The sequence below is a fragment of the Kwoniella newhampshirensis genome, chromosome 6 (assembly GCF_039105145.1).
Source record: "Kwoniella newhampshirensis strain CBS 13917 chromosome 6, whole genome shotgun sequence".
Lineage (NCBI taxonomy): Eukaryota > Fungi > Basidiomycota > Tremellomycetes > Tremellales > Cryptococcaceae > Kwoniella > Kwoniella newhampshirensis.
This window is the reverse complement of record NC_089960.1, coordinates 160,677-186,034: the sequence shown is the minus strand read 5'-3', so window position 1 is coordinate 186,034 and position 25,358 is coordinate 160,677. Positions and strand designations below refer to the sequence as shown.

Genomic DNA, 25,358 nt, shown 5'->3' with positions numbered 1-25,358 from the left:
GTATGCATCGTGCATAGGGTGATCGTCACAATTGACGATGATACTGGCTATGTGAGGTCCGACTACTCCGCTTGGACAGGCGGTCCAGCGCTTGTCGAAATTCCTTGACTTTGAGTAGCTGTGGCTGAACTAACCCCCGCTGTTGTACTTCCAGCCGATGTAGAGGTTTGATTCGTATCAACAGCTAAGGTGTGACGACCGATCAGCATCAGAAAGGGGACGTGCGATTCTGTGCTCACCCTCTGACCGACAAGCGGGACACGAGTTTCTTCCTGTACTCAACCATTGGTCTACACATTCTTTGTGGTAACCATGTCTACATTTGAGTATCCTACATTCATCTTCTGCCTCATATTCACTCAGACAAATCTGAGTGAAAGTGGAAAACGATAGTTAGGAATGTTCACTCTCGCGACGGATGATACTCACTAAACACCTCTCGACGCAACTTTCCAACACTTCGTCCTTTTCCCTCAATCTCATCATCTCGCTACCCTTGACAATTCTCAGACCGCTCTTCTCAATCTCTGCCCTCTCAACCGTCGGAGGTTTGGCCGGTCCCATCAACTCGCTCACCATAGCCATCTCCTCGTCTGTCAAAGGTCCACCGGTGACCAGGTTGGGAATCGATAAGATAGGATGCGATCTGGGGTAGTTGCCACCTATAACATAAACCAGATAGGTGTTCAACGGTCCCTGTCGAGGTTCGAAATGCTCTCGGCGGGGATTGAGCCGATCGAAGAATCTATCTCTGAGTGAGCGCCGTTCAGAGGTCGGTGTGGGTGTTGTTGTTGGGACTGAAGAAGGAAAAGGTAAAAGGGTTGATGCGGGTGCAGCTACGGGCGGTGTGACCAATTCAGAAGAGACCTGTTCGGACTCGGCGGTAGACGGTGACGGTTCCGCTCCTGTGTTTGGCGGGACTTGACCATCGATAAATGGGAAACTAGGATGCTGAACAAGATCTTCCGTAGTCATGCTAGGATCATGTCGAATCGAACGCACTCCAATGAAGATACACGGTACCATAGCGCTGGCGTCATCGGCGCTCGCGGAGCTCGTACCGGTGGAGGACACTGCAGGGAAGACGTGCGCGCGGAAAAAGTTGAGGCGACGGGGCATGCCGTCGATACCACCTGTCACTTCCGCTGCTTGACCAGTGGCATGAGTATTTTGACCTGGCTGATAATGGAATGATGGGATCGTTGATTCAGAATTGTCACGAGATGTCGAGGTCGACGGTCCTGCGTCGGGTTGGGCAGTGTGAGCCGTGCTTTCCTGAGGGCTGGCAGACTGTGATGTTCCGGCTGCTTCGGTTGCCGTGGGGGCGCCGGCTTCTTCCTCCACCCTCTCTTGCGTAGGTGGTCCTGCAAATGCTCTCACGGCCCCAACCAAATCACCTTGCAGTCCCGCCAGGAATCTTTCAAAATCGTTCGAAATATGAGAGTCGGAAGCATCCGCAGCAGTTTGTGCAGTCAGGCCAGTGTTGACTTCTGGAGGTCTATTATCACGCAGAACGTTCCGAAGATAATTGCCAAGAGCCGCTTCCACTGATTGCGGCTCGCGATTGGGGCGATTAGGTCGAAGTCGATTGACAATGGTTTCCAGCGTCGAAGCAGCGGGTGATCGGGGGGAAGGAGTTGGGGATGGGCGGTTCGGTGCTAAAAGGGTACTAGCCGTTGCTGCTGCCGCGACTCTGCAGATAGAATGTGTCAGTCGCGTAGGATGAAGCAATGATTTTCTCACTCACGTCAGAAGACCGCCAATCATCCTCGCTTGTGTGTCTAGAGAAGTTGCACTCTGATCATCAGACTGGCGTTGAGGGGAGCTACCAGAAGCACTACCCTCTGATAATCTACGCGAACGAGGCGATCTTGCCGATCCAGAGCTGGATGAGGATGATTCTCCATCATTTGGCTGAGTATGTGTTTGAGCTAGTCCTTGAATGACCAGCACTGCTCCCGAGGGTACTCTCCTTGCCTGCTCTTGTCTCTCTCTGGCTTGGTTCAACTGCTGTTCCGTCATTGCTAGTTCCTCTCTCGCTTCTTCTAACCGCTGAGTAAGCTCTTCCAGCGTAGGTGGAGCGACAACGTCGGCGTCGTCAGGAATGGTTGAGACAAGTGGTTGGTTGGGTTCGGAAGGTGACGAGTAATTTACCGGGGAAGAGAAACCGAGTAAGGCTGTCAATCGATCGGACATTGTACGTGTCGGTGTGGCGCCTTGATCCTGTTCTGAAACAGTAGGAAAAGAGGACGATCGTCGGAAACGATGCATTAGACGTTCGACAGCTGGGGCAGTAGATGCATTTGACATTGGCCATTCGGGGCCAAGAGCGTCACGTATGGTAGATAACGATCGCAGACGGTCTTCGATGAGGGGATCTTCGGAAGGTGAGGGAAGTTCTGACGAAATTTGCGGAGGCAAAGGATCAGTTGGCAAGGCGATATGAGGAATTGGAAGAAACGAGGTGGTCGATAGAGATTCGCCATGCTCAGACGTTTCCATCGATACATCCTCAACCACTGGAGAAGGTGCTCTCGTCGACGCTTGCACCGAGGATCCACCTCCCCTTCCACTTGCTCCTGTAGCTGGGGTGAGAGCGGAGCTCACAGTGGAGGTGGGTGTCGGTGTGGGACTCCTGCTCGACTCTGCCCTTTTCTGCTTCTTCGCCTTCTTTCTCTCGGCTCTCGATAGGACTGGAGTCTCAGAGAAAGTGGACCCACTCCCTTGTCGAACCCGTTTCGTAACATTATCGCTAGATCTGCCCAGTGTGGAAAGACGACGAAGAGAGTTGAGACGAGCTAGTGTTCCTGATGGACGTGGAACAGGAGCAGACGAGTCGTTCGGAGGGGACCTGTCGGTATGGGTGGGAGGAGATATCGAAGAGGAAGAGCGTGAGGGTTGCGATACTGAAGAGCCCATGATGCAGTGACGTTTTGAAAGCCGCAAGTCGGGCTTGCTTCTCTAATGAACAGCAGCGCTTGCCGTTCGACTCTCTCGGGTTCACTTGGAAGGCTCGCACTCTGAACAGAATGCGAACAAAGCGTGGGGCGGAGAGAAGGAGGCACTGCGAGATTTGAAGGCGATGATGCAGTGATCGGTGAGGCAGTGTCAAAAGGATGAGGGGTCGGTTTCGCTGCTTGATTGACCCGGTGATGTTGAAAGTTTTTGATTCAGTATCGATGCGCTTGAACGAGTGAACGCGACGGCTGTCAGATAGAGAGAAGAATGTGGTGTATGAGATGAGGAAAGCGTAGTGAATGGTGGATGTAAATGCGATGATGATGACAAGGATGATGATGATGAATCACCGACTCTGACATCCATCTCATCGGTAGAGTCCGTGCGCGCGACCACTTTGAGTCTCGAGTGGCAGCAATAAATGTTCAAATAACCTGATCGTAACTAGCGAGACCTGACATATGCATACAGTCTGATCCATCTCCACCACCTCAAATGCCTCGTCATTCATCCTGGTAGCGGAGAGATACATGTATGGCACTATGGAGATCACGACGTGTACTGAGGTCCGATTCTAGCCACTGTGGTTGCCAATGCCACCCATCTCACTCGCAGCTTTACCGTCCACCGCTGAGTCCAACTACATTCGTTTCTGTTCCCATCTGACTTGTCTTCCGAAGATCATAATAATATCGACTCGCACAACATGTCACCGCCTCGTACCGACGAATCAGATCAAGGCACTACCCCTCCTTCACCATTCTCCTATTTCTTTCCGCTGCTTTTGGTCGTCTCAGCTTGTGGAGGATTTATCTTCTGGCGAAGAGCGAGGAGAAGAGCGGACGGCGGGATTCCAATCAAGTGAGTTCAGTGCGACTTCGACTGTGACTCATAGCTCACTGCTCTGTACTACCAGTCTCTCGTCGAACACTGCGACCGGTATCAGATTATCAGAGGATGGGGTATGTCCCACTGACTCGTCCCGTCTTTGATGATCCCCTGTAAGACTGACACCTTGCCCAATAGCCCCCTACACTTTCCTTCATCTCCAATAACGCTTCTACCGATTCGCTGCCCACTCACGCTCTCGACGATCTCCCCATATTACTGCACCACCAACATCCCGCACGAACTTCGCCTTCAATCCGAACCGCTTCGGCCAATGAACGAGCCGACGGATCCTCTGATTTCCCTGTCTCCCGACTTCCTACAAGTACAACATCGTCTGCGCCGACATCGACAGCCGGCAGGGGGATTTTGGGACGAGCTAGGCGATCGACGAAGCGGAGACAGAACGGACCTGTAGAGGGCGGAGAAGGGGAGAGCAGCGAAAGCGAAGGTGAAGGCGGAAAAGGAGACGAGCTGTTCCAAATAGGAGACGGGGAGGAAGATGAACCTGGTCTAGGACCTCTGGGCCGGAGTTGATACGCAGCGATGTATGAGTCAAAATTGTACATTGATGCCTTGCACCATGGCTTGCTCTCTGCTCTCTGTTGCACTCCGGCTACTTGCAGAGACATTTTCGATCATTCAACACCTCACCAGGAAGACGACGTAATGTCATCCAACGGAATGTTATAGCTACGTGAGACGCGCCGGTCAACACCGCTCAAAAAGTGTGTCGTTTGTGAGGAGGAAGTCATTCCCTTCCACGCGTCCGGAGCTTCTTGATCGTCTCTATTCTCCTTCATCTTGTGACCACCATAAATAGCTTCCATACAGCATCGCGACCGCCATCACCACGAACCTTGCATGACGGGACTCGCATAGCTTCTTCGCCTGGTCATACATTCGACGACGGGTATCTGACCGCTGATCATCTCTCAGCCTGGCGATAGGCGGCGACCTCTATTCAACCGGCCTCTTTCGACCTGTAGCGAGCTTGGCTCTGGTGAGACGTGCGAGGACGATCTTGATGCTGCAGGATAGATCCGCCCAACATGTCTCACGCTCTACTGTCCGTATACTCCATCGTCCGTGCTCTTCTGCCGCTCGCTGATCACAACTCTACCGTAGCCTGCGTCTGTTCCTCTCCCCATACTTCTCCGTCTCCCTCGCCATATCGTACCTCAAACTCTACCCCGACTCGATAGGCATCAGTCATTACCTTTGTTGGAGGATGAAGAAGATGCCCCCTGAGGAGGTGGAATTCTACTGGCCTCAAATCTGGTGCGTCTCCGTGCCCTCCCTCATGGGTCTAGTCTGAGATTTGCTGACATTTCGTCTTTTGCAGTCATCTCCTCCTGACATATCCCACCGAGTCAAACGCACTCGAGTCCTTCATCCTTTCCAGAGCAGAGGAGAGTACACATTCAGCTATGCTAGTACGCTCGCTTGCTCAACGATCTTCTACCTCACACAATGCTGATCGTCGTTTCAGACTTTTTGGTTCATGCAAGCAGCTCTTCGAGATCTGACCCCTTCTCGTCTCACCAACCCACGTTCGTTCCTGATCTGCCAGCGAATCTTACACAGATGTCACGAAATCATCTTTGGCGATCCCCCGGAACCCTCACGCTCGCCTTATCGGTCCCTTCCTCAGTCCCCCTCATCCTCGACATCGGCTGTCAATGGTTCGCGGTCAAGCACACTCCCTTCACGTTTAGCGAGGAAAGTCGGGATGGCTGGAGGTGGTGGGATGCGGGTGAACCCTCATATCGGTCCGGCGTTAGTTGGCATGGGTGTCATGCTGGCCAGTGCACCAGGGATACAAGGTTTGGTTGAATTAGCTGGGGACTGGGCTGTAACGCAAGGCAGAAGACCAAGAGACGACATCGATTCCCTCAGAGCTAGGGTGGAAGCGGAAGTTGGAGGAGGTGCAGATGTCTCAACGCCGAGTAGAGTTACGGCAAAGAAGGGCTCCAGTGAGGATGATGAAGACTCAGCAGAAGAAGAAGAAGTCTCTTCGTCCCCGCAACAGTTGAGCGGAACTCTCAATGGACTCTCGCCAAAACCGTCGACACCTTTCCACCATCCATCATCGATGATACACCTGCATAATCCTGCCCATACTGCTCCAAACCTCTACTCACCACCGGAATCTCCTTCCCAGAACCCTTCCTCTCCATCTGGCAATGGGCTCAATTCCCCTCGACGGAAAGGTTCCGATCCATTTGGCCAACTTAGTCCCAATCCCAATCCATCCCGTGGACCAAGCACAGGTCTGACGCCTCCTGCCAGGTCACATCATCAACCGTTCTACTCCGTACCCGAGCTTTCCGTCAGCCGATCGAATAGCTCGTCGAACAGATTGTATCCTGGTGATAGGCCCCCGCCTGCCGAAGCTATTTTAGCGACTTACGACATTGATGCGCAGAGGCAGTTGTTAAGAAGTCACTATTGTCGGAGCGAGATCCGATTCCTCTTGTTGCTTGAAGATATCAGCAATAGGTTGCTGGTGATTCCTAAGCCGGCGAGAGTCAGTGCATTGAGAGCAGAATTGACTGGGCTGAACCATAATCTTCCAGCAGAGGTGAGTGGACCTCAGCGCCATTCTGTGATATTGATTTGACCTTTTGATCGCAGGTTTGCATGCCGCTATGGTGCGCGGCCGATCATGGCCACGAGCAAGGAGGTGAGACCTCGACGGGTACACCACTCAATGCCCGATACGATCGAAGCCGTGACCGGACGAGAGGACATTCGCGAGTGGTTCGAATCTCACCAGGCGACTCGGTCGTGCTCAATTCTGCCGAACGTGCGCCGTTCCTGCTCCATGTAGAGATTTTGGAAGGTGATCTAGATTTTGACCCTACCCGACGCGAGAACAGAGAATTGTTAAAGAAGATCGTCGTGCAGGAGGATTTGAAGAGGCGGCATAAGGACAACGGCGGTGTAGTGGCCCACGATATCGCCTTTGGGGGCTCAGACGGATTTGGATCAGTCATGCCTGCTTCTGTCCCGCCAGAACCGACGAACGAACCTACAACGCAGCGACTTGGGGAACCGGTCGACTCCAAGAAGGATGCTGAACCGGACGACATGGAAGAGATGGACTTGGTCGAACAGCTATATGGAGCGAAGCTGTCAGTCCACGATGTTCTGCCAGATTTGTCGGAATCCATACCATTACCATCGGCTCCAAAGAACAAACAGCTGGACCTAGCCGCCTGGGACAAAGGTTCTCAAGTACCCTCTAGACGGTCGTCACTAGGAGCAGTTCTTGGGTCACCACATACTCCGCAGACCCCGGACATGATAACTGTCAATCATGGTCTTGTCCTCGCGCCGACGGAGGGTGCAAGTCAGGATATGTCCACACCTCAAGCTCCTGGGCTAGATCAAAACGCGATGTCTTTAGAAACATCACCAGCACCCAAGCGCACTGCAATAACGCTCGAAGATTACTCTGAACGAATGCGAACAGCTGCAGTGATGCTTGCACAACTAAATGCTTCACTCGTTGCGACTGCGCCCGAGACTCAAAGTACTTCATCGTCCTGGATCCCAGGAACGGGTTGGATAACCGGTTCCAGCAAGGACAAACAGCAGCAACAACCTCAACCAGATTCGGCGAAAGGCGACTCCTCAACTGCTGCGGGAGGTAAACTCAAACTTGCAGCGGCTCAAGCTGCAGCGATCAGAGAAAGGATTATGGAGGAGATGATGGCTTTGGAAGAGGAACGAGTGGCGCGAATGACTGATAGACCAGAAGGCGTCGAGGTGGAAGAAGGTCCCAAAGAGGGACAAACGGCGGAAGATGAGGGAATTGTGAGGAGAGAGCTGAACAAGGCTGATCCGTCTGGTGAGTGATCTATCAGTCCGAGCGGACGAGCGGAATGGAGGTTGACTGATGTCCTCCGTAGCCGCGGTCTTCCGGGAATCGTGGACAGCGAAGAAGACAAGAATACGAGCTTCATCACCTTGGGGCCACCTGGCCAACTGGGATGTGAGTGTTGGCCTTGGTCATATCTTCAGAAATGCTGACTTTAGCACTGTTAGGTCATCTCGGTCATCGTCAAGACTGGCGCGGATCTCAGGCAAGAACAGTTGGCTACGCAGCTGATCGAGAGGTTCAGCAGGATCTGGAAGGAGGAGAAGTGCGATTGCTGGGTGAGATTGTGAGTTGCGCAAAGTCTACTTCTTGATTGCCTGATTCTACGGGACAGGTTTAGCTGAGATCACTAGCTGACTTGGTTCTCCAGCTTCCGGATTCTCATCACCGGTGAGACCTCCGGTCTGGTCGAGACCATTACCGACGCGGTTTCTGTGCACTCCATCAAGAAGGGGGAGTACGCCAAGCGGCTGGCAGAGGGTGGATCTATCGGTCATGTCTCGTTGATGGACCACTACGTGAACGTGAGTTAATTCGACTGTGCTTGAATGAGCGTATCCTCCAGTGCTATGCTTATACATGTACGGTTTGCAGACATACGGCAAGCCAGATAGTGGACGATATGCTCGAGCGCAACGCAACTTCATCCGATCTCTCGCTGGATATTCGGTCGTCTCCTACCTGCTGCAGATCAAAGATCGGCACAATGGCAACATCCTGGTGGATCAAGATGGTCACCTGATACATATCGACTTTGGATTTATGCTTTCCAACTCTCCGGGCAATATGGGATTCGAGGCGGCGCCGTTCAAGATGCCTTTGGTGAGTTGGTCGTTACGCCGATAGCGATCTCTGCATTGCGCTAAGTCTTGGTGGAAAATCTCAGGAATACGTCGACATCATGGGTGGTTTGAATAGTCCTGGATATGCGTACTTCAAGAAACTGTTCAAGGAAGGGTTTGAAGCAGCGCGAAAACACTCGGACAGCTTGATCAGTGAGTTTCGAGCTGGCTCGAGCAAGATTGCGGGTGAAGCTGACGGGGATGCCATGAAATAGCTATTGTGGAGCTCATGCAGAAGGGTACGTATTGTTACTGCCGTTGAAACAATTGGCTGACCAGCTTTCTCACAGATTCCAAACTCGACTGCTTCGCCCTGTTTGGCGAGCAAACTTCCCACCATTTCAGAGAACGATTCCAGCTCGGTTTGACGACCCAAGCGGTCGATGCGTACCTGGAGAGATTGATAGTCAGTTCGACCGGAAGCAATTATACGAGATTGTACGATACATTCCAGTATTACAGGTGAGTTTGTGATGCCTTCCATACATCGCGACGAGTCGGGTTGCTGATCAACATTCGTTCTGGTCATAGTCAAGGTGTTCTGTAAACGAATCGAGTCGTCATCAAGGGCTTTGCGAAGAGAGATTGGGCAAGCTGACGATCACCGCCTGGAAGGGGAACAGACCTGTATCAATACACTCATACATACATTCAATTAGAAGGAGGGATAAGGAGGTTTCCTAGCATGTGCATGTTTATCAGCATAAGCATGTATGTGTACAGCAACTTGCATGAGCTTCGAGGCAGGACGGGTCGATCTGGTCACCCAAGCGTGATCGGAGCATGCATCGCGTAACGTATTCAGACCAAGTCAGATTTGATCGCATGATCTACATGTCAATGTTGTCATTATACTGATAAGACTAATGTACAAAATGAAGCGGTGGCGAGCGCTTCGAGGCCGGGAGATCTATGTATGAGGGAGAGGGAGAGTGTTCTATCGGGGTGAATGAATCGTGCAAGGAGATATAAAGGACGAAGAAAGAGGAAGAAATGCCCGTTCCCGCCAAACGATGCGACGCTGCGCTGAACACAAAGATGCCCAAATTATATATGAGATAGAATTGAATTGTCCTTTATCAAATCACCTTTTTTTTATTGTTCTTCGTTCAGTTCTTGTCACAAGCTGTTCCGTTTGCGTTCTTGGTCCAGCCCTTCTTACACGAGAAGACCTCGCATGAACCCTTTGAACAGCCCATCCATCTCGCTCCCGGGATGGCGGTACAGTCGACGCCTGTTCCCATGGAGGCACAACCTCCGCACGATTGGAGATCGGTCATGGCGTCGAGACATTCGTAACCGCCGTCGGCTTCAAAGGCAGATCGGCCTTCGATGGGACAAGCTGCGAAACCGGATGGACAGAGCGACGAGTCAAAGTTGGCCTCGAGGCCGTAGATCGTTTGCGGGAGAGCGTTGAACGATCGCTTGTACTTTGTCGGGGGTTTGGGTGCTTTGGTGGGAGAAAGGCATTTGCGGTTCTCGTCGAGCTTTGAGCCAGGGGAGCAACAGACACCCGAGTGACCGATCTCGGTGGTACCCGAGGGACAGCAGGTGGTTTGACAAGGCGTGTGTTCCTTCTTGCAACACAGGTCTTTGCCCTCGGAAGACCAATTGTGCCAGTAACCGGCTTTGTTGTCGCAGATGGTCTCGCATTTGTTGTCGGTGGGGTTGCTGGGGTTGTATTGCGTACCGGCCTTGCATTTCGGGATGCATTTTCCGGTCGATCCATCTTCTTGTTGGTCAGAAGGACAACAGACCGTGTTGTAACCTGTCCAGGACTTGTCTTTCCCAGCATCCTTGCAACAGATCTGATTGGAGGTGTACGTCGGGCAGGTCAACACTGGAACACATTTACCGCCCTTCTTGTCGCATCCGGACGATCCGCAACACAGACCTTGGGAATAGGTCGATCCTCGGGGACAACAGCCGCCGTTCGTGGATGTCTTTTTGGGGTCGCATCCGGCAGTAGGACATTTGGATCCGCTCGGAAGAGTCTTGTAGTTGTTCAGAGAGCCACAGTTGAATGAACCGTGACCGTCACAGACAGGTTGAGCGTGGTCAGGGAACCATTTAGGACCTCCACTCGTGGCCAGGATCTACCACCCGAAGGACCTAATATCAGCTTCAGAGTCCGATTGCGACTTTCATTGTGTCCACACTCACGCTAGCATCGATCAGAGGCTTCAGGAAGGGGTTGATGTTGTTGTTCTTCACATAATCTGAGACGTCGTTCAAACACAGACAACCAAAGTCGAAGTTTCCGAAGAAAGACCATCCCTTGGCTTTACCGCAAGTCTCCAGCGAACCACCGTCGTAAGAACCAAAGGTCCGACGTGTGGAGTTGGATGAGGGGGAAGCGATGGCAGACGGGAAAAGAGTGAAGAGGAGGGCGAACACAGGTAGTAAGGCGATCATCGTGAGGCTGATGGAGTTCGGGGAAGGGGTCAATGAATAAGGAGGTGACCGATGTGAGGATTAAGGAAGAGCTTGCTGAGTATAAAGCTGTCTTGGTGTGTCAATGAATCGAATCAGTTTCGTCAGGTGATGGGGGGAAGAGATTTTTGAGGCGTTCTTTCATCAGCGTTTATGTGTCCAGGTCAAGAGCTCAGTCGAATTTAGAAGTGAATCAATACTGTCGTAAAAGTAGATATCCCCTCGAGTCCCGGTCTGTAAGAAACGGGATAGGGGAGTGGTGAGACAAGAGGTAGTAACTAAGCCCAGGGAACTTGAGACGAGTGACAAGCTGGTCTGCACCGAGGTCTGAGATGACCTGGGCCCCTTGGCTCAGTCGCAGAGCTGGACCGACTGTCAACGCGGGTCCAGCTTCCGACATCATGTCATCGGGATGAGAGTACACTTTATACGAACCCGTTGGTATCCCGCTGTCCGCCTCTGTCCTAATAACAACACATTGGTCACGAGAGAGAGAGTCGGCGGTGCGGGTGCGTAAGCTGCAATGGGGTCATGGGTGCAGTCGGGGTCGAAGTCGTGAATGGGGTGGGAAGCTCTCGACACGGACGCACAGGATTGAGGAAGGGCAGAACAGTCTGGATCGATCCGGGGTTTGGATTAGACACTCGGAATATCCTTTCATGCCCTTTCACCCTATCTGAACCGTACCGTACCGAACCGATCCCGGACCGGCCGTGCATCTGGAATCTGGTTAACAATCCCTGCAGCAAGTGAAGAAGAGGAGTGAATATGACATTGCGAGGGTAAGGACACCTTTGACCAGGAGGGGGGGATCTTGTAAACGGGAGAGGTCCGGGTAGAGAATCTTGTACGCGCCGTCCTAGTTCCCTGCCGAGTTCCAAAGGATTCGAGAGTTGCGGGTGTAATTGCTGGGCATCTCGTGCGGCCGTATCACCAGGTTTCCGGCAAGGCCCTTTGCCTCATTGCGCCGGATGCAAAAGAAGTCGACGTTCTCCTCTCAGCGCAGGATGAAAAAAACTCCACATGACTGGCTCTGCGACGCGTCGTCGCGATCTTCACAGAGTCAGGAGACTCGCCAAATCTCGGGAAAGTAGTGTGATCTCGGTACGATGGTGTACGTGTACGGTACCTTTTTCAGCAGGAGGGAAGGTAGTCGAGGGACTGGTTTCCGCCCGTCCCTATCGCGATGTCGATGTCAGCTGCGATGTGAACAGACAAGCATCAATAATCTCGTACCTTCCTTCCTTCATCCCTTTCTCTCTCTCTCTCGCTATCGCCACGAAATTCCGTTTGCATTGGAATGATTATTCTATCGGGAAGTAAGCTTATTTGAGGAACCCGTTGTCTCGGACCGTAGCGCGGTGCCTCGCCCGTCGGTCGAGTTCTGGTAATAGGGAACACCCGGGTACGACTGGTCTGGATCCGTTGAAAGAGGGGAGATGGGGAGCGGTGAAGGAAGGAAAGGTAGAGGGAGATATCCTGTTTGATGACGGGAAAGACGGGGAGATGATCGAGTGATGCAATCTGAGCCCTCCATTTAAACGGAGGATACACTCGACCCTGAATACGAGACGGGATGATGAAAATGTCTCGGACTAATTTCCATGGTGTGCGGCGTCTGATCACTAAATCCTTGATGCATACATACCGAGGGGGGACAAAGGGGAGAAGAAGAGGGGAATACATACTTGACAGATCGACATGCCTCCTCGTCTCTGTCCCCCGACTCTCAGCCAAGGACAAGCATGCCTTGTGAGACCTCGTATACGACGCCACGGCCCCCACCCCCCACTCCCCCCATGACTCTTCCACATGTGAGATCTTTTACGTCTTCACGGGTATTTTTACATGAAAGCGGGAGGGAAAGAGAAGAGATTTAGGACGAGGTTCGTTGCACATGTACCTCGGCATCAAAATCAGCAGACCATATCTTCATACATCATTCTGTTCCGCCGCAGCCATAGAAGAGCAGACCCGTAAAAGTAAAGATCGTGAAATCATGTGCAGACATCCTGTAAAGATCTGAGTCTTGATTACAAGTTCGGGAAGGCTGGGGTGGGGTGCGAGTACCGTTGACCCATCGCGTACATGCTTTGGTGAAGGGATACGAGTGCAATCGTAGGGACAAGGTGGTGGTGACTTGAGGTGAGGTTCTGGTGGGACTCGTTCGCAGGTCATAATACAAGCGAAAAAAAAAAAAGGTCGCAATGCAGCCTCACATATCAGGCAGACTCGGACAGAATCAGGCTCATACCACGTGTCAGCGTCATGGAGTGGAGGTCACACGAATTCAACTCGAGTTGTCGAGCAATTGTGTCAATAAGAGAGAGGTTTGGATTCCCTGCATCATCGACTTGATCACATTTGATATATGTGCAGAAGCCAATGTCCCGTCTCGATAACCTGACCAAGTCATGCCAACAATCGAAACGACTCGTGAGGCGATACATCTCAACGCCAGCCCAAGTCGTCCCGAACGCTCCGCGAGCTTCCCGCTCAATCATCTTCGATTCACCGCTCTACAACCCCCCTTCGTCTGGACTAGGCTCCAAGCCGACTCGACCGTTGAGATATCGCAGGCGACACCTTGAGCATGTTGCGGACGGCGGGGAGAGTAGAGCTCATCATGACCCGTGGAGTGGGTTCGACGTCAGTCTTCTGTCACCTTGCTGACCTCTGCCGAAAGCTCGTATGGCGACGTCTCCCGAACGGATGTGTGTTGTGACACGACAAAAGCTGCCTTCGGGTGAGTATCAGGAGATCCGCTTGCCCTCTGGAGTGGACGGTCGTTCACGCCAGCTGTGGCCATACTATGGCAAAACATTACGACGTTATACTGACTAGACACGTCGCTTCAGACTTCCTCGTCAGCTTTCGACCGACATTCTTTCCCTCCACCTCAAACTCACCACCAGCACTCCACCTACTACCCGATCGGGTGGCCTTACCTCATGCCTCGAAGATGGGCAAGGGGTCATGGATCTCATGTCATCGCGGGACAATCGACCAGCTGCAAGATAGCAAAGGTGGGTTGCGCTTGTCGTTGGACGTTCCGATGATACGATGATCAATCCATTTACACACGAATCGCTGCTGATATGTGCATGGCCATAAAATATATATAAAAATTATTCAGGTTCACGTATAGGTACACTCCGTCAGATCCCTTCACTTCAAGTCCCACCAAATTTGTCAAAGATCGTGCAGGATCAACTGGACTCGAGAGTGCTATACGAGCTGGAACACCTTGCCAGCAAGTTGGAAACCCTCACACCGCGAATCAAGAATCGTATCTCGACGCAGGACGCGTCGGAGGAGTCAGGAATACTTGGGGGAGGAGAAGAAGGAGGCGGAGGAGTCGTAGGGGATGATGTGGTTCTGAGACGACTGTTCGAAGATGAAGTGAGAGGGATCAAAGTCGGCACCGAGGATCTGGTGACTGGTGGAATGATTGATCCTCGACACGGAGGAGAAAACATAATTGCTCTGCTGGACATATCAGTTGTGAAGACCGGCCCTCTCATGAACGACACCGAACCCGTCGTCTCATCCTCCCAAGCTTTCACTCCAATTCCGTCCATCCCTCTAGTCAGTATCACGTGCAACCCCTTATCATCGAGGACCACACCGCAAATCCCATTATACACACTATCAACACTATTTCCGCGTTCGACTCACTCGCGCATAAATACCGCCATCTCATCCCTCTTATCCACAGAACGCAAACACGCTCGTCGAAAGCGACTATCACGTCAGACCACTCACGCCCAAAACGACCGTCTCACTATGACTCCCGCACCAGAGTCGACGACCTCGAATACGACCTCGAATCGGGATTCGAGGTCCGTGCAAAGACATTCGGATATCCTCGCACTTTCTTCCTTCCCCTCTCACCTTCGCCCTCGCCTTTCGGATGATCGGGTGCAGAACGATATTCACGCTCAGAGGGGGTCAATCGGCGTTCCGCTGGCTATCGCCCTATGGCGAATGAGATGTTTTTATGGGCAAGCTTGGGAGCAGGAACGGGTTTGAGGGGGCTAAATCTCTAATAGCGTTAGTCGTCTGGTTTCACCTTGCTCGGAATGGTTTGGTATCGATTGAGAGAGGCATTGTATGTATTGTACATGAGATGATTCTCTTCTTTAGTGTTTTGGTCAAATGTTGTAAAACCTGGATATAGACAATCAAACTATTATTTCTGGGTGTAGAAGAATCATAAATGTGTTGGACTCATTCAGTCGCATCGTTGCCCAGTACCCTCACAGCCGCTGTATCCTCCGTACTGTCGAGTAACATCACAAGGACAACCGACTCGACCTTCCCGTGACAACCTACTCGGGAAGGTCGAGCACCTACTCGGGAAGGTCGAGTCGGATTCCGCAGGTTACCACCCCATAAGTTACCATTTGACATTAGCTCAACCATCTCATGATGTGTCATGCTTGATTGCACTTCGAACACGATATACATCCCTTCCACCCCGTTTTTTACTGACTACAACCCCTCTTTCTCTCGTTGAGACAACTCCGAGACAGTCTTCACTCGTACCCGATTTCTTCGCCGCTCGTCTCATCTCCTAGTTCGTTCCTCCTCAATGCTCGTCTCATACACATATGATGCTTTGTTGGATTGCTGTAGAAATGGAAGACAGAGATGAAATGATAACGAAACAGGATGATTTTCAATTGTAAGATGGGAATTTCGTAACGAAAATATACACAGATGAACAGCTTCTCGCTACTTGCTACTTGGCCCCTTGGCCCCTTATGCCGCGTATGGATTACCTGTCAATTGAATCAGTACCATGACTGCTTTTTCGTGTTCATATGTTCCCACTCACAAGCATAAACCACCAGTACCGGAGGCGATTTGGTTATATCGCTAGTCACAATTACAGGTAGTGCCATCAATTCCCGCACATCCTGCACTTTATGTCCCCCCTCGACATCTCTCAACCCTTCGTATTTCGGCGTCACTCTTTGTGCGGATTTGGCATACTGTTTTGAGTTGGTACCACTGGGAAGAGAATCATCAAACGGAGCGGATTCGTCTGCTGATTGGGAGGTCGAAGTTCCAATGGCGTGCCGTTCTCCTAGTGACTGGATCTTGAGGAGGTGAGGGTCGTCGGTGGTTTCGGCAAGGAAAGAGAGAACGTCCTGACTAGTCCAGTAAAGACTGAATGGTATCATACGGTCAGCAGTGAAGAAGCTAACAGCGCCTGCCAGACATACGAGAGGACGTCTTTGTGTTCATCATAGACCACATTCTCCACAGGCATCTTGTCCACGTGAACTCTCTTCTCGATGCCAAACTCGGGCTGAGTCATAACGCTCATCAGTCCCACCTGAGCCAGTTGAGAACACGTCGCAACTCACGATGACAACGTCAAACGCCGCGTCCAGCACACCAGTCACCTTGGCCTCTCGGATGACAGGACCATATCGCTCGGTCAAGTCATGAATGAGCATGCAGAGATACAAGTGCACCGACTGTTCTTCGGCCAACTTGGCGCTCTCTACACTCGCAGTCCACACCTCAGCTTATATTACATCAGATAAACGTAGCTACTCACGCTTCTTCATGTTACACTGCTGCGCGCACTTGGCGACCTGGTCTCTGTCCATGTGGAATTTGACATCGTTTGGGTTGGCTTCGTTTACGTCAGCTTGTGCGTGGAGCTTGTGCGTATTGCGGATTAAACTCACGACTGGACAGACATGCGTCAAGCATACGGTGCACCAAAACATCGGCGTACCGTCGGATCGGCGACTGGACGGAGAGTCAGCTCTGGAATCTCGCTTGCCGGGCTGGATGATGAACACTAACCGTGAAATGGGTATACAAAGGCGTGTTCAAAGCCCAATGCGAATACTTGGCGATATCCAACATGCCCGTGCAGAAGTACCTAGCCCTGCAGCATGTCATCAGTTTTTTCACGCATCCGCGCAAGAGCCGGGATCCTTACCTCTGCATGGACTTCTTTTTCAGCAGCTCTAGGCAGAGCGCAGCGTCGGCATCAACAACTTTCTGAAAGGACTTCTGCAAGGTTCCTGCGCTGGCCGGGTCCATCTCGAAACCGAGCTTCTGAGCCCGCTTGACGAAGCCGTCCTGCGTGATACATGAATGCCCATTCTGCTGATGCAAAGCACATCAACCACTTACAAGCCGTCGCTCAATGGGAGCTTCATGTCGTCGCAAAAGCGATTGCTCGGGGAGCCCATTCGCGATCACCTGCGCAACTGAGATGTTGGCCAGCAGCATGAACTGGACAAAGCGTGAGTAAACGCCTAGTCGAGTGCCACGATTCGAGCTTACCTCCTCCACAAGGGTATTCGCTTGAGTTCTTCTGTATGTCTCACAATCGATGGGTCGACCCTGGTCATCCAGCTCGAAAGACACCTTAAGTTTGTTGGCGAGCATAGCTCCAGCCTCAATACGCTTCGTCTTGATTTTGGTTGCGAGGTCCTGTTTGATGAGATCAGCGGTGAGTCCGCGCGCGAGACGAGATACGTCACTCACATGAAGGAGCTTGATGTCTGCCTCGACTTCGGAGACAGCGAATGTGCCAGTAACCTTCCTACTCTCTAGTGATCCACCATCCACGACTCCTTGGGCATCCGCGTACGAGAGTTTCCCACACGACCTGACGATCATTGGTGTTCAGCACTGCTGCGCGATATACGAAGACACAACACTCACTTGATGATGGTCCTAGCGAACTTTTTCCCCACAATGTTGCCGTCTGCATCGAACGTGAAGATCGCAGAGAACGTCAATCTGTCCACATCGGGTACCAGACTGCAAAGCTCCTCGGAAATCTGAGAGGGAAGCATTGGGACTGCTCGTTGGACAAGATAAACGCTTGTGGCTCGTTTTCGAGCTTCTCGATCCATGGCCGTATTGGCTTTGACTGTCGACAGCACGTCAGCCAGTAAAGCGCAATCATGTAGGTGTCGCTCACCAAAGTACGACACATCCGCGATATGCACACCGACTTCGATGGTCCCGTCGTCTTTTCTCGTCACAGACAGGGCATCATCCAAGTCTTTGGCAGTAGGAGGATCGATGGTGAATACCCTGTCACTCCTGAGGTCTGTTCGAATATCGTACTCGCGTTCAGGAATACTACAATTGGCGTTAGCACGAATGTAAGTAGAAGTACCACCGTCATTCACCTCCATGGCAGAGGAGGCAGGCACTTGATTGTGAGGTCGGTGAATTCCTCCGTTGGGAAGTTACAGTCCTTCAGTAAAGCACTGGTCTCGACTTCCTTGTCCCCGATTGGTCCAAGCTCTTCAACCAATGTACCGAAAGGGTGCAGGGAAGTGCTATCATCGGTATCCGATCAGCTCTCTTCGATCGCACCGTTATGTCAAGACTAGACTCACATTGGCCATCGTTTGATTGTTGCCACAAAGAGCTTGTTACCGTATGCCTCCGGATTGTCGATAAAGTCGGATGGAGCTTGCTCTGTAGGAATCGCAATGAGGGGCACGCGCTTGTCCGTTGGTTTGAACCAAACAATCTTGGGTCGAGATTCGGGTTCATCTCTCCTGACTCTGTCACCCTCGCGCTCGCGTCGTTCGATTTCTTGTTTCTCCTTGGTCGCAGCCGACGAAGGTCGGAGTACGCCGAGTTGACCGGAGAACAATTGACCTGGCATTCGCTCGACCTGACGAATAAGATTTTACCCAACGTGCGACTGCAACCAATCTGTACTTACCACTGCGACGACATGACCCGCATAAGTCGGTTTTGTCTCATCATTCACCTCCTCGTCATCGAACAGGGTCAGACCCTGACCTTCAACCTCGACATCGTCCTTCTTCTTTTCCAATTTCTTCGCGGTCGAAGGCTTGAGATCATAAGCCGCGTTCTCTTCCTTTTTCCTCTTCTTCTCCTCCTTGTCCTTCTTCGTTCCCCAAACCTCGTCGACATCAAGTAGTTCCACTGCGACGATATCTCCTTCCAATGCTCTGTTTCGATCTTTAGAGCCGCAAATGTAGATATCAGCCTCGAGGACATCAGTGGCGACATAAGCGTCTGATCGGTTCTTCTTGTTCACTCGAAGAACGCCAACGACGAGCTTGCCCGCTTGGAGAAGAGGCGGGAGAGAGGCTTGGGGAAGGTATGGCGCAAAGAGTGACTTTCGTTGTGGGCCTTGGGCAGTCTGTTGCAGCTGCATCTGGAATGCTTGCTGTTGCTGCCATAGAGATTGGCCGATAGGAGCTTGCAAAGTGGTGGCGGCAAGCAGATTTGGAAGCATGTTCGGGAAACTGAATGAGGCCATCTTGCTATGACCACCGCCCGCTGCCGCTCGGAACTGGGCGAGAGACTGGAGTTGAGCTTGAGCCGCTGCTAGATCGGCGATCTGCATGCTAGCATTATTGTTGATATTGCTGATGCTGCCGGATCCAGAGCCAAGACGCCAGTTGCCGCTTTCCATCCCGGATCGACTACTGGATCGATGATGGCCAAAGCCACCGCCATTAGGCACGCCGTCTTCCGGAATCTCACCGCCCATACCAAATCCTGCACCGGTCCCAGCAGGTTTGTTGAAAACATTTACACTGTGACGTCGCGAGTGACCAACTGGAATTGGAGGGGGCGGCATCTCCCCTAAATTCCGCAAAGCTCGAGGCTGATCATTGTCCTCTGATAGATCACGAGGTACGCCTGAGATTTCGGGCGGTGTGGCAGATGGGAGACTCGATTGGACTCTCCTGTGTCGCGAGAGGGTCTGCGATGGAGTTTGCTTGGTATGGAGCACTGTGTTGAGCTGAGTAAGCGGTGATTCACCCTGGCTAGCAAGATCCTGCTGCATCAACTCTTTTTGCCTAGCTTGCAATGCTTCAATCTCTTGTTGTATCGCAAGCTACGACGGATATCAGCACTACTTACTCGAATAGAGAGTAGAACGTCATTGAGTCTCACCTGCTGTTGCATTGCGTGTGACATTTCGCTGCCAGTCCGTTTGTGAGCTCTGGCAGCCAATCCAGCAAGACCGGTGGCTGCCGCCCCCCCTATTCCCTCACTTCGGTTCACAACGACAGGAGGGGAAGCGTTCACTTGAGGTGGAGACATGGAGTCACGAGTTGAATCCTGCTCTGATACGCTTTCTTTCGCCGCATGTCTTGGCTTAGCACCGAATGTGAACGACGGGGCTAATTGAGGTCTCCCAGTAGGACCGAGAACAGCATTTCGAGGTTCAGGCGATTCTTCCTCGAATACAGGCTGGTTCTTCGCCACATCAGCTGCCGATGCGCGCGGCCCGACTTCTTCCTGTTGGCGAAGTATCTGAGCTTGTTGCAACTCATAGATCTGCTGGGCTTGTGCGAGTTGTGCAATCTGTTGCTGCTGTTGAGCGACCGCTCGTTGCGCAGCGAGAGCTTGAAATCGCGGTGCGATGAAACTGCCCATTTGCTGCTGAGGCTGCATCTGCTGTTGTTGCTGGTGAGCAGCTAGCTGAGTAGCGGCCAGCTGTGCTTGAAGCAATTGGATATATTGATACTGCTGTTGCTGAGCGGAAAGGAGCTGTTGTTGTTGAAAGGGGAAGTCTTGATGCTGGGCGTATGACAACGGCGGGAGGTCCTCATTGTCAGCTTCCCGGTGGACGGGAAGTTGGTTTTGGAAGAAAGCGGGAACCGTGTTGGGGAATGTTTGAACGGGAGAAGCATTGAAAGCAGGCGCAGGAGGAACCGCAGCCAAGGGACCTGATGATGCCCTACGAGGGTCGATGGTGGTGCCCTGTAACGCCGATCGCGGCTGAACTGGACTGCCCACGGTGGGTACGATCGCCTTAGGTGACAAGGACAGACCCGAAGACGAGGCTATGGGCGAGACGGAAGTGAAAGATGGGGTGAAACTAGGGGCGTCGGCTTTTAGTTTCTTGGCCCCGTTCGTTGAAGCCGGATCCGGGATCTTGACAGGTTTCGACGACGCAGACGTTGGCGCCGTTGGTGCCGGAGATTGAGAATTTGCTGGCTCCCTTGCCCCACTCGCTGACCTTGAGCCATTTGAAGTACCACTTGACTGTCCAGCTTGAGTAGGGAGAGTCTTGAGGTCGGAAATCATCTTCTGCAGATTGGCCAAGGCTCCAGATTGCGCGCTCTTCTGATTCGCCGCATCGACGGCGGCCTGCATAGCGGTTCGAGGGGCAGACACATGAGCATGAAGGGTCCGCGGCGTCGGCTCGGACTGCACACCGGACGGGTCATCGCTCGAGCTGGGTTTCGAATCGAAATCGCGAGGTTCCGAAGCTGCGGCAGCGGTGTTGATAGGTGCAGGTCGTCGATTCGATGCCGATCTTTTCCCTCCCTTTGCGACATTCCCATTGTTCGGCTTTTGCGTCTTCTCACCGACGACAAGAGATTTGTCTTTCTGCTTCTCCCTTCCTTTCTGAGTAGCATTACTCACTGTTGCACCGCCATTCTTGCCTTTCTTTGAGGTCTGAGATGATTCGCCACTAGACGCGTCCTTCATGCCAAGACTGACACCGCCGCTGATGGTAGTCGTCGGGCCGCTCTGCTTCTTCTTATCACCTCGACCGCTTTCCGACGCACCGCGTGACGACGCGTTGGAGTTACTTCGCGATATATTGGAAGATGTCGCTCCGTTACTGGACCGACCTCCACGTCCACGAGACGAGCCGCTCCTGTTCGAGTTGGCGGAGGATGGCCGTGAAGGGTTCTGAGAAGGAGGAGCGAGGGTAGACGATGTCGGAGGGATAGGAGGAGGAGTGGGCGCGACTGCTGGGTCGGCCATGGCGACAGGGCAGAGCGGAAAACCAGATCCGAAGGAGGAGTGATGCGACGAGATGTATGTCGGCGTGAGATAGGCTCAGGAGGTCGACGGGATCTCGATCTAGTGGGTGATACGATGTGAGGTCAGAGCTGAATCATTGATGAGAAAAAGGAAGGTGTCATATGGTCATGTCCAGGTGAGGAAGGAAAGACAGGAGGATGCTTTGTCCCAGCAGTCGAGTCATGTTCACCGAATTGTGGACTCCAGCGCTCTGACCAACCCAAGCAATGATAAAGTATACCGCTCCCGATCACAGCAGTATTGCATCTCGCGACTTGCACCTCGAAACTGCCTCGCACACACCAGATGACACTGCCCTGTGATGTCCAGGGAACAAAGGCGGACTCACCGATGCTGATGGACCACCTTTGAATCTGCGTGTGTCACGATCGACACAGGTGTGGATGTAAAAGAGAGAGTCACGAAAGAAGGGCTCAGGTGGGGAAGATGGGTGTCTAATCTGGATGAGAAGTGGAGATGAACAATGTGATGACCCAGAAGACAGGAAGGCTGAGCCGGTGTTGGAACAATGAGAGACGAGACACGAGAGAGAGAGAGAGCGAGAGAGGGAGATGGGTCATGACGACAGTGAGACGCAGAGTTCAAAAGTCAATTGAATGTGGCACAACGCGTCTCATACCCTTTTGAGTTACGAGACACACGCCTAATCATCTAGTTGTACCCGGCGATTAGTTGTTGTGGCGGACAGAGCTTGAGTGAGCATAAATGATAACTAAACTACATGAATACATAACCGGAAAGGACATACAGTCTGAACAGCACAGAGACCAGTCGAAATATCACAAGACACCGGTCGCACTACTACTTTGCGAGTCCAACAACCTTCGCACGCCCCAGGTCGCCCAGCCCATTCTCTCCTTCAGACTGTCGTGGTCGCTCCCTGACCAAGATGTAACAAGACACATTTCACAACTTCTCCATCTCGCGGCTACTCCCACCTCACTAAACATCTCCATCCCGCTCCTGTTTCTCGACCCATCCGTCCGTACCAGATATGCCACCCGCTGTGCCCGAGTTCACCACCAGCCCCAGTCCAGCGTCTGGCTGTGGCACCAAAGGTAGACCCAAACGGCCACGAAGGTCGTTGATCTCCTTTCGTTGGGCCTCCACTTGAGACAACAGTTTACTGATTTCCTCCTCACGGGAAAGAAGACTGCCTTCCAGGGTTATGACATAGTCTGGGAGGAGACGGATGCGAGCTCAGCTCTTACGCACAGGAGACTTTCACCACTAAAGGCTCACCTTTGCGCTTGGCTCTGAAACGACGGGCGCCGATCCTGTTTATAAAAGCGATGTCAGCTCTTCCAACCCCGCTGCTTTGGACAGAAAAACAGACCTGTTCCTGACTTGTTTCTTGTCCCTAGGGTTCAGAGCCTTATACTCATCCTGAGGCATACCCCATGGCTGAATGTCTTCCACATCCCGGCGGTCCACCTCACCACTTCCCGGCGCGTATCTTTCATCTCCGTCCCAACTCGCATCGCTCTGACTAGCACTTTTGCTCCCTCGCTTTGGACCTCGGGGCAGGTTTGCGGGCATCCTGCTGACACTCGGGAAAGACGATGATGATGTAGAGGCTGACGACGGGTTCATGCCATGTGTGAGGTGGGTCGTCGGCGACATAGGAGACAGGTGACGAAGGCCAGGAGACGACGAGTAACCCGGAAGCCTCGGTGATTCAGTATAGGAGTGAGGAGGCGGTGCCCGGTGATTGCTGCCCAGTGGCTCCGTGATACTGATCGGAGAGGTTGAGGGATACTGGTAATTCTGAGGTGGTGCCGACATTGCCATGTGGCTTGAATACCCTAGGCCCCCATGTGAGACGGCAGGATTATTAGCTGAATTGGGCAGACTTGAAGTTGAATGATTGCCGGCACCCGGGTGGTAGGCGGAGTAGAAAGTTTGCGAGAATGGGGGAAGATTTGTGTTATTGCTGTTGTTGTTGTCACCGTGGGACGCTGTGTTGTGTTGAGGAGGTGGGGGCGGTGGAAGGAAGTTTTGACCAGGATGAGGATTAGTTACCGCTCGTCGGTGACTATGCTCGGGATTTGACGGTCGATCGGTCGACGTGGATGGAGAGGTAGACAACCTCTCCGCTGACCGGGCTTGGTCTGGGCTAAAGTAGCTGTAGAAGTTTTGCGAAGGCTGATGGTGTTCCACGCTGTCAGCGTGTTCTCATAGATGCGGTCCCTTAACCCGCCGTCACTCACCCAGCTAGGCTCCATCGCGAAATTTACAGGGCCTTGGATCGACAGGTTGGGCAAGAGTTTCGGATTTCGTGGCTCGCCGTCGTCGCCAAAATGAGTGAAGGAGTTGGCGGGTAGTATCGGGGCTTGTCCAACGCTTCCTATATGGTACTGCACAGGTTGAATTGGCCGTTGAGTCGGTGTCACGGACCGATCAAAGTCGTACTGGTTCTGCATCGAGAACAGTGGGACAGAAGGAAGATAAGCGATTGAATTTCAAGATGCTCAGCGTTGTCACAAGCCTGATAGACAAGGTGTCAGAGGGGGGAAATGTAGATGTTGTACGATGGGTATGGAGTCAGAATAGAGGAGAGGACTAGATGTATGGATGACTGACCGGGTAGACCATCGAGGTCTCCGATCAAGTTGATGTGGTGTTGACTAGCGTGATGGAAGCGGACTACGAGGTGTTGAGAAGGGGAGGACAATATTCCAATCAATTAAGGAGCAATTACGAACGGGGAATCAGTCCAGACCGGGGGTTATCGATCAGACCGCGGATAGTACGGAGTCTGAATTGAGAACCAGATAGCGAGTGCGCTTTGCGAAGGGTATTCCCAAAATATATAAAAAGGTGTGAAGATGGGAGGATGGACATGTCCCAAAACCCGAAAGATGATATGGTGATAAGGTCTGAACGGTGGTTTGGTTTGTAAAAAAAAATTAGGTCGAAGCGTGCAAGGGCTGGCCAAAGTTTCACGAAGCCTAAGACATTGTCTGTTATGGTTATCGTGGGAACCAGGGGTGGTAGAGAAGTTACACCCAAGGGCAGGAGGTGGGGACTGAACCGTGAATGGACCCAGTGGTCTCTTGCTTTAAGCACCAATTGTCAAGACAAGCGGAAATAGATGGGCAAATTGAGAAAGAAGAGTTGAGGACGAGTCCACCCGAATGATATCAAGGAAAAGTAGGGTCTCACTCCCAACCCTATTTCCTTTTTCGCGAACGATTAGGACCGTTTGTGTGAGTGAAACCAACAGTCGGGAAAAGGAGGTCAAGTGGATGAGATGTGATCGGGAAATGAATAAAGCGGAGGTGACGGGCCGAGAAACAGAATGTCAAGGAGACGTGGTCTCACCTGCTGTTCGTTGATGCGATTGAAGAGACTCTTTGGACCGGTCACTGACTGCGGAAGCTAGAAGTCGTGTCGACCTATGAATGAAAAGGTCAGAAGGGAACAAGCCCGAGATGACAAGACGACCTACTGTTCTTTTGCCTGGCAGTGTGACCGCTGTTTAGCTTTGAAATACAGAAGTCGCACGCTGTTGCAGGCGGTGAAAT

The 25,358-nt window shown here is 52.2% G+C and overlaps 7 protein-coding genes across 7 annotated transcripts; 3 read left to right on the top strand and 4 right to left on the bottom strand.

The window, feature by feature from the left end:
* Positions 1 to 62: 62 nt before the first annotated feature.
* Positions 63 to 2,919, bottom strand: IAR55_003264 (uncharacterized protein; the record flags this gene model as incomplete). Its single annotated transcript, XM_066946371.1, has 4 exons — positions 63 to 184; positions 240 to 369; positions 430 to 1,693; positions 1,748 to 2,919. 4 exons carry the CDS (start codon positions 2,917 to 2,919, stop codon positions 63 to 65), a joined length of 2,688 nt encoding a protein of 895 aa, XP_066802763.1.
* A 745-nt stretch (positions 2,920 to 3,664) lies between these two features.
* Positions 3,665 to 4,383, top strand: IAR55_003263 (uncharacterized protein; the record flags this gene model as incomplete). Its single annotated transcript, XM_066946370.1, has 3 exons — positions 3,665 to 3,819; positions 3,875 to 3,920; positions 3,985 to 4,383. The coding sequence occupies 3 exons, from the start codon at positions 3,665 to 3,667 to the stop codon at positions 4,381 to 4,383; spliced, it is 600 nt and encodes a 199-aa protein (XP_066802762.1).
* Positions 4,384 to 4,898: 515 nt separating this feature from the next.
* IAR55_003262 (uncharacterized protein) lies at positions 4,899 to 9,040 on the top strand (the record flags this gene model as incomplete). The annotated part of the gene is made up of 12 exons (XM_066946369.1): positions 4,899 to 4,915; positions 4,975 to 5,127; positions 5,192 to 5,282; positions 5,339 to 6,430; positions 6,484 to 7,702; positions 7,764 to 7,846; positions 7,900 to 8,018; positions 8,103 to 8,256; positions 8,327 to 8,554; positions 8,619 to 8,727; positions 8,790 to 8,813; positions 8,865 to 9,040. The coding sequence occupies 12 exons, from the start codon at positions 4,899 to 4,901 to the stop codon at positions 9,038 to 9,040; spliced, it is 3,465 nt and encodes a 1,154-aa protein (XP_066802761.1).
* A 643-nt stretch (positions 9,041 to 9,683) lies between these two features.
* On the bottom strand, positions 9,684 to 10,989 carry IAR55_003261 (uncharacterized protein; the record flags this gene model as incomplete). Its single annotated transcript, XM_066946368.1, has 2 exons — positions 9,684 to 10,670; positions 10,738 to 10,989. The coding sequence occupies 2 exons, from the start codon at positions 10,987 to 10,989 to the stop codon at positions 9,684 to 9,686; spliced, it is 1,239 nt and encodes a 412-aa protein (XP_066802760.1).
* A 2,709-nt stretch (positions 10,990 to 13,698) lies between these two features.
* Positions 13,699 to 15,039, top strand: IAR55_003260 (uncharacterized protein; the record flags this gene model as incomplete). The annotated part of the gene is made up of 3 exons (XM_066946367.1): positions 13,699 to 13,753; positions 13,866 to 14,033; positions 14,144 to 15,039. The coding sequence occupies 3 exons, from the start codon at positions 13,699 to 13,701 to the stop codon at positions 15,037 to 15,039; spliced, it is 1,119 nt and encodes a 372-aa protein (XP_066802759.1).
* Positions 15,040 to 15,771: 732 nt separating this feature from the next.
* Positions 15,772 to 21,771, bottom strand: IAR55_003259 (uncharacterized protein; the record flags this gene model as incomplete). The annotated part of the gene is made up of 17 exons (XM_066946366.1): positions 15,772 to 15,791; positions 15,848 to 16,182; positions 16,239 to 16,324; positions 16,383 to 16,522; positions 16,580 to 16,657; positions 16,713 to 16,776; positions 16,834 to 16,918; positions 16,973 to 17,115; positions 17,170 to 17,271; positions 17,323 to 17,472; positions 17,527 to 17,650; positions 17,707 to 17,917; positions 17,969 to 18,132; positions 18,183 to 18,335; positions 18,396 to 18,679; positions 18,731 to 19,882; positions 19,942 to 21,771. 17 exons carry the CDS (start codon positions 21,769 to 21,771, stop codon positions 15,772 to 15,774), a joined length of 5,121 nt encoding a protein of 1,706 aa, XP_066802758.1.
* Positions 21,772 to 22,773: 1,002 nt separating this feature from the next.
* On the bottom strand, positions 22,774 to 24,254 carry IAR55_003258 (uncharacterized protein; the record flags this gene model as incomplete). Its single annotated transcript, XM_066946365.1, has 4 exons — positions 22,774 to 23,009; positions 23,074 to 23,108; positions 23,168 to 23,976; positions 24,042 to 24,254. 4 exons carry the CDS (start codon positions 24,252 to 24,254, stop codon positions 22,774 to 22,776), a joined length of 1,293 nt encoding a protein of 430 aa, XP_066802757.1.
* Between the last annotated feature and the right edge of the window lie 1,104 nt (positions 24,255 to 25,358).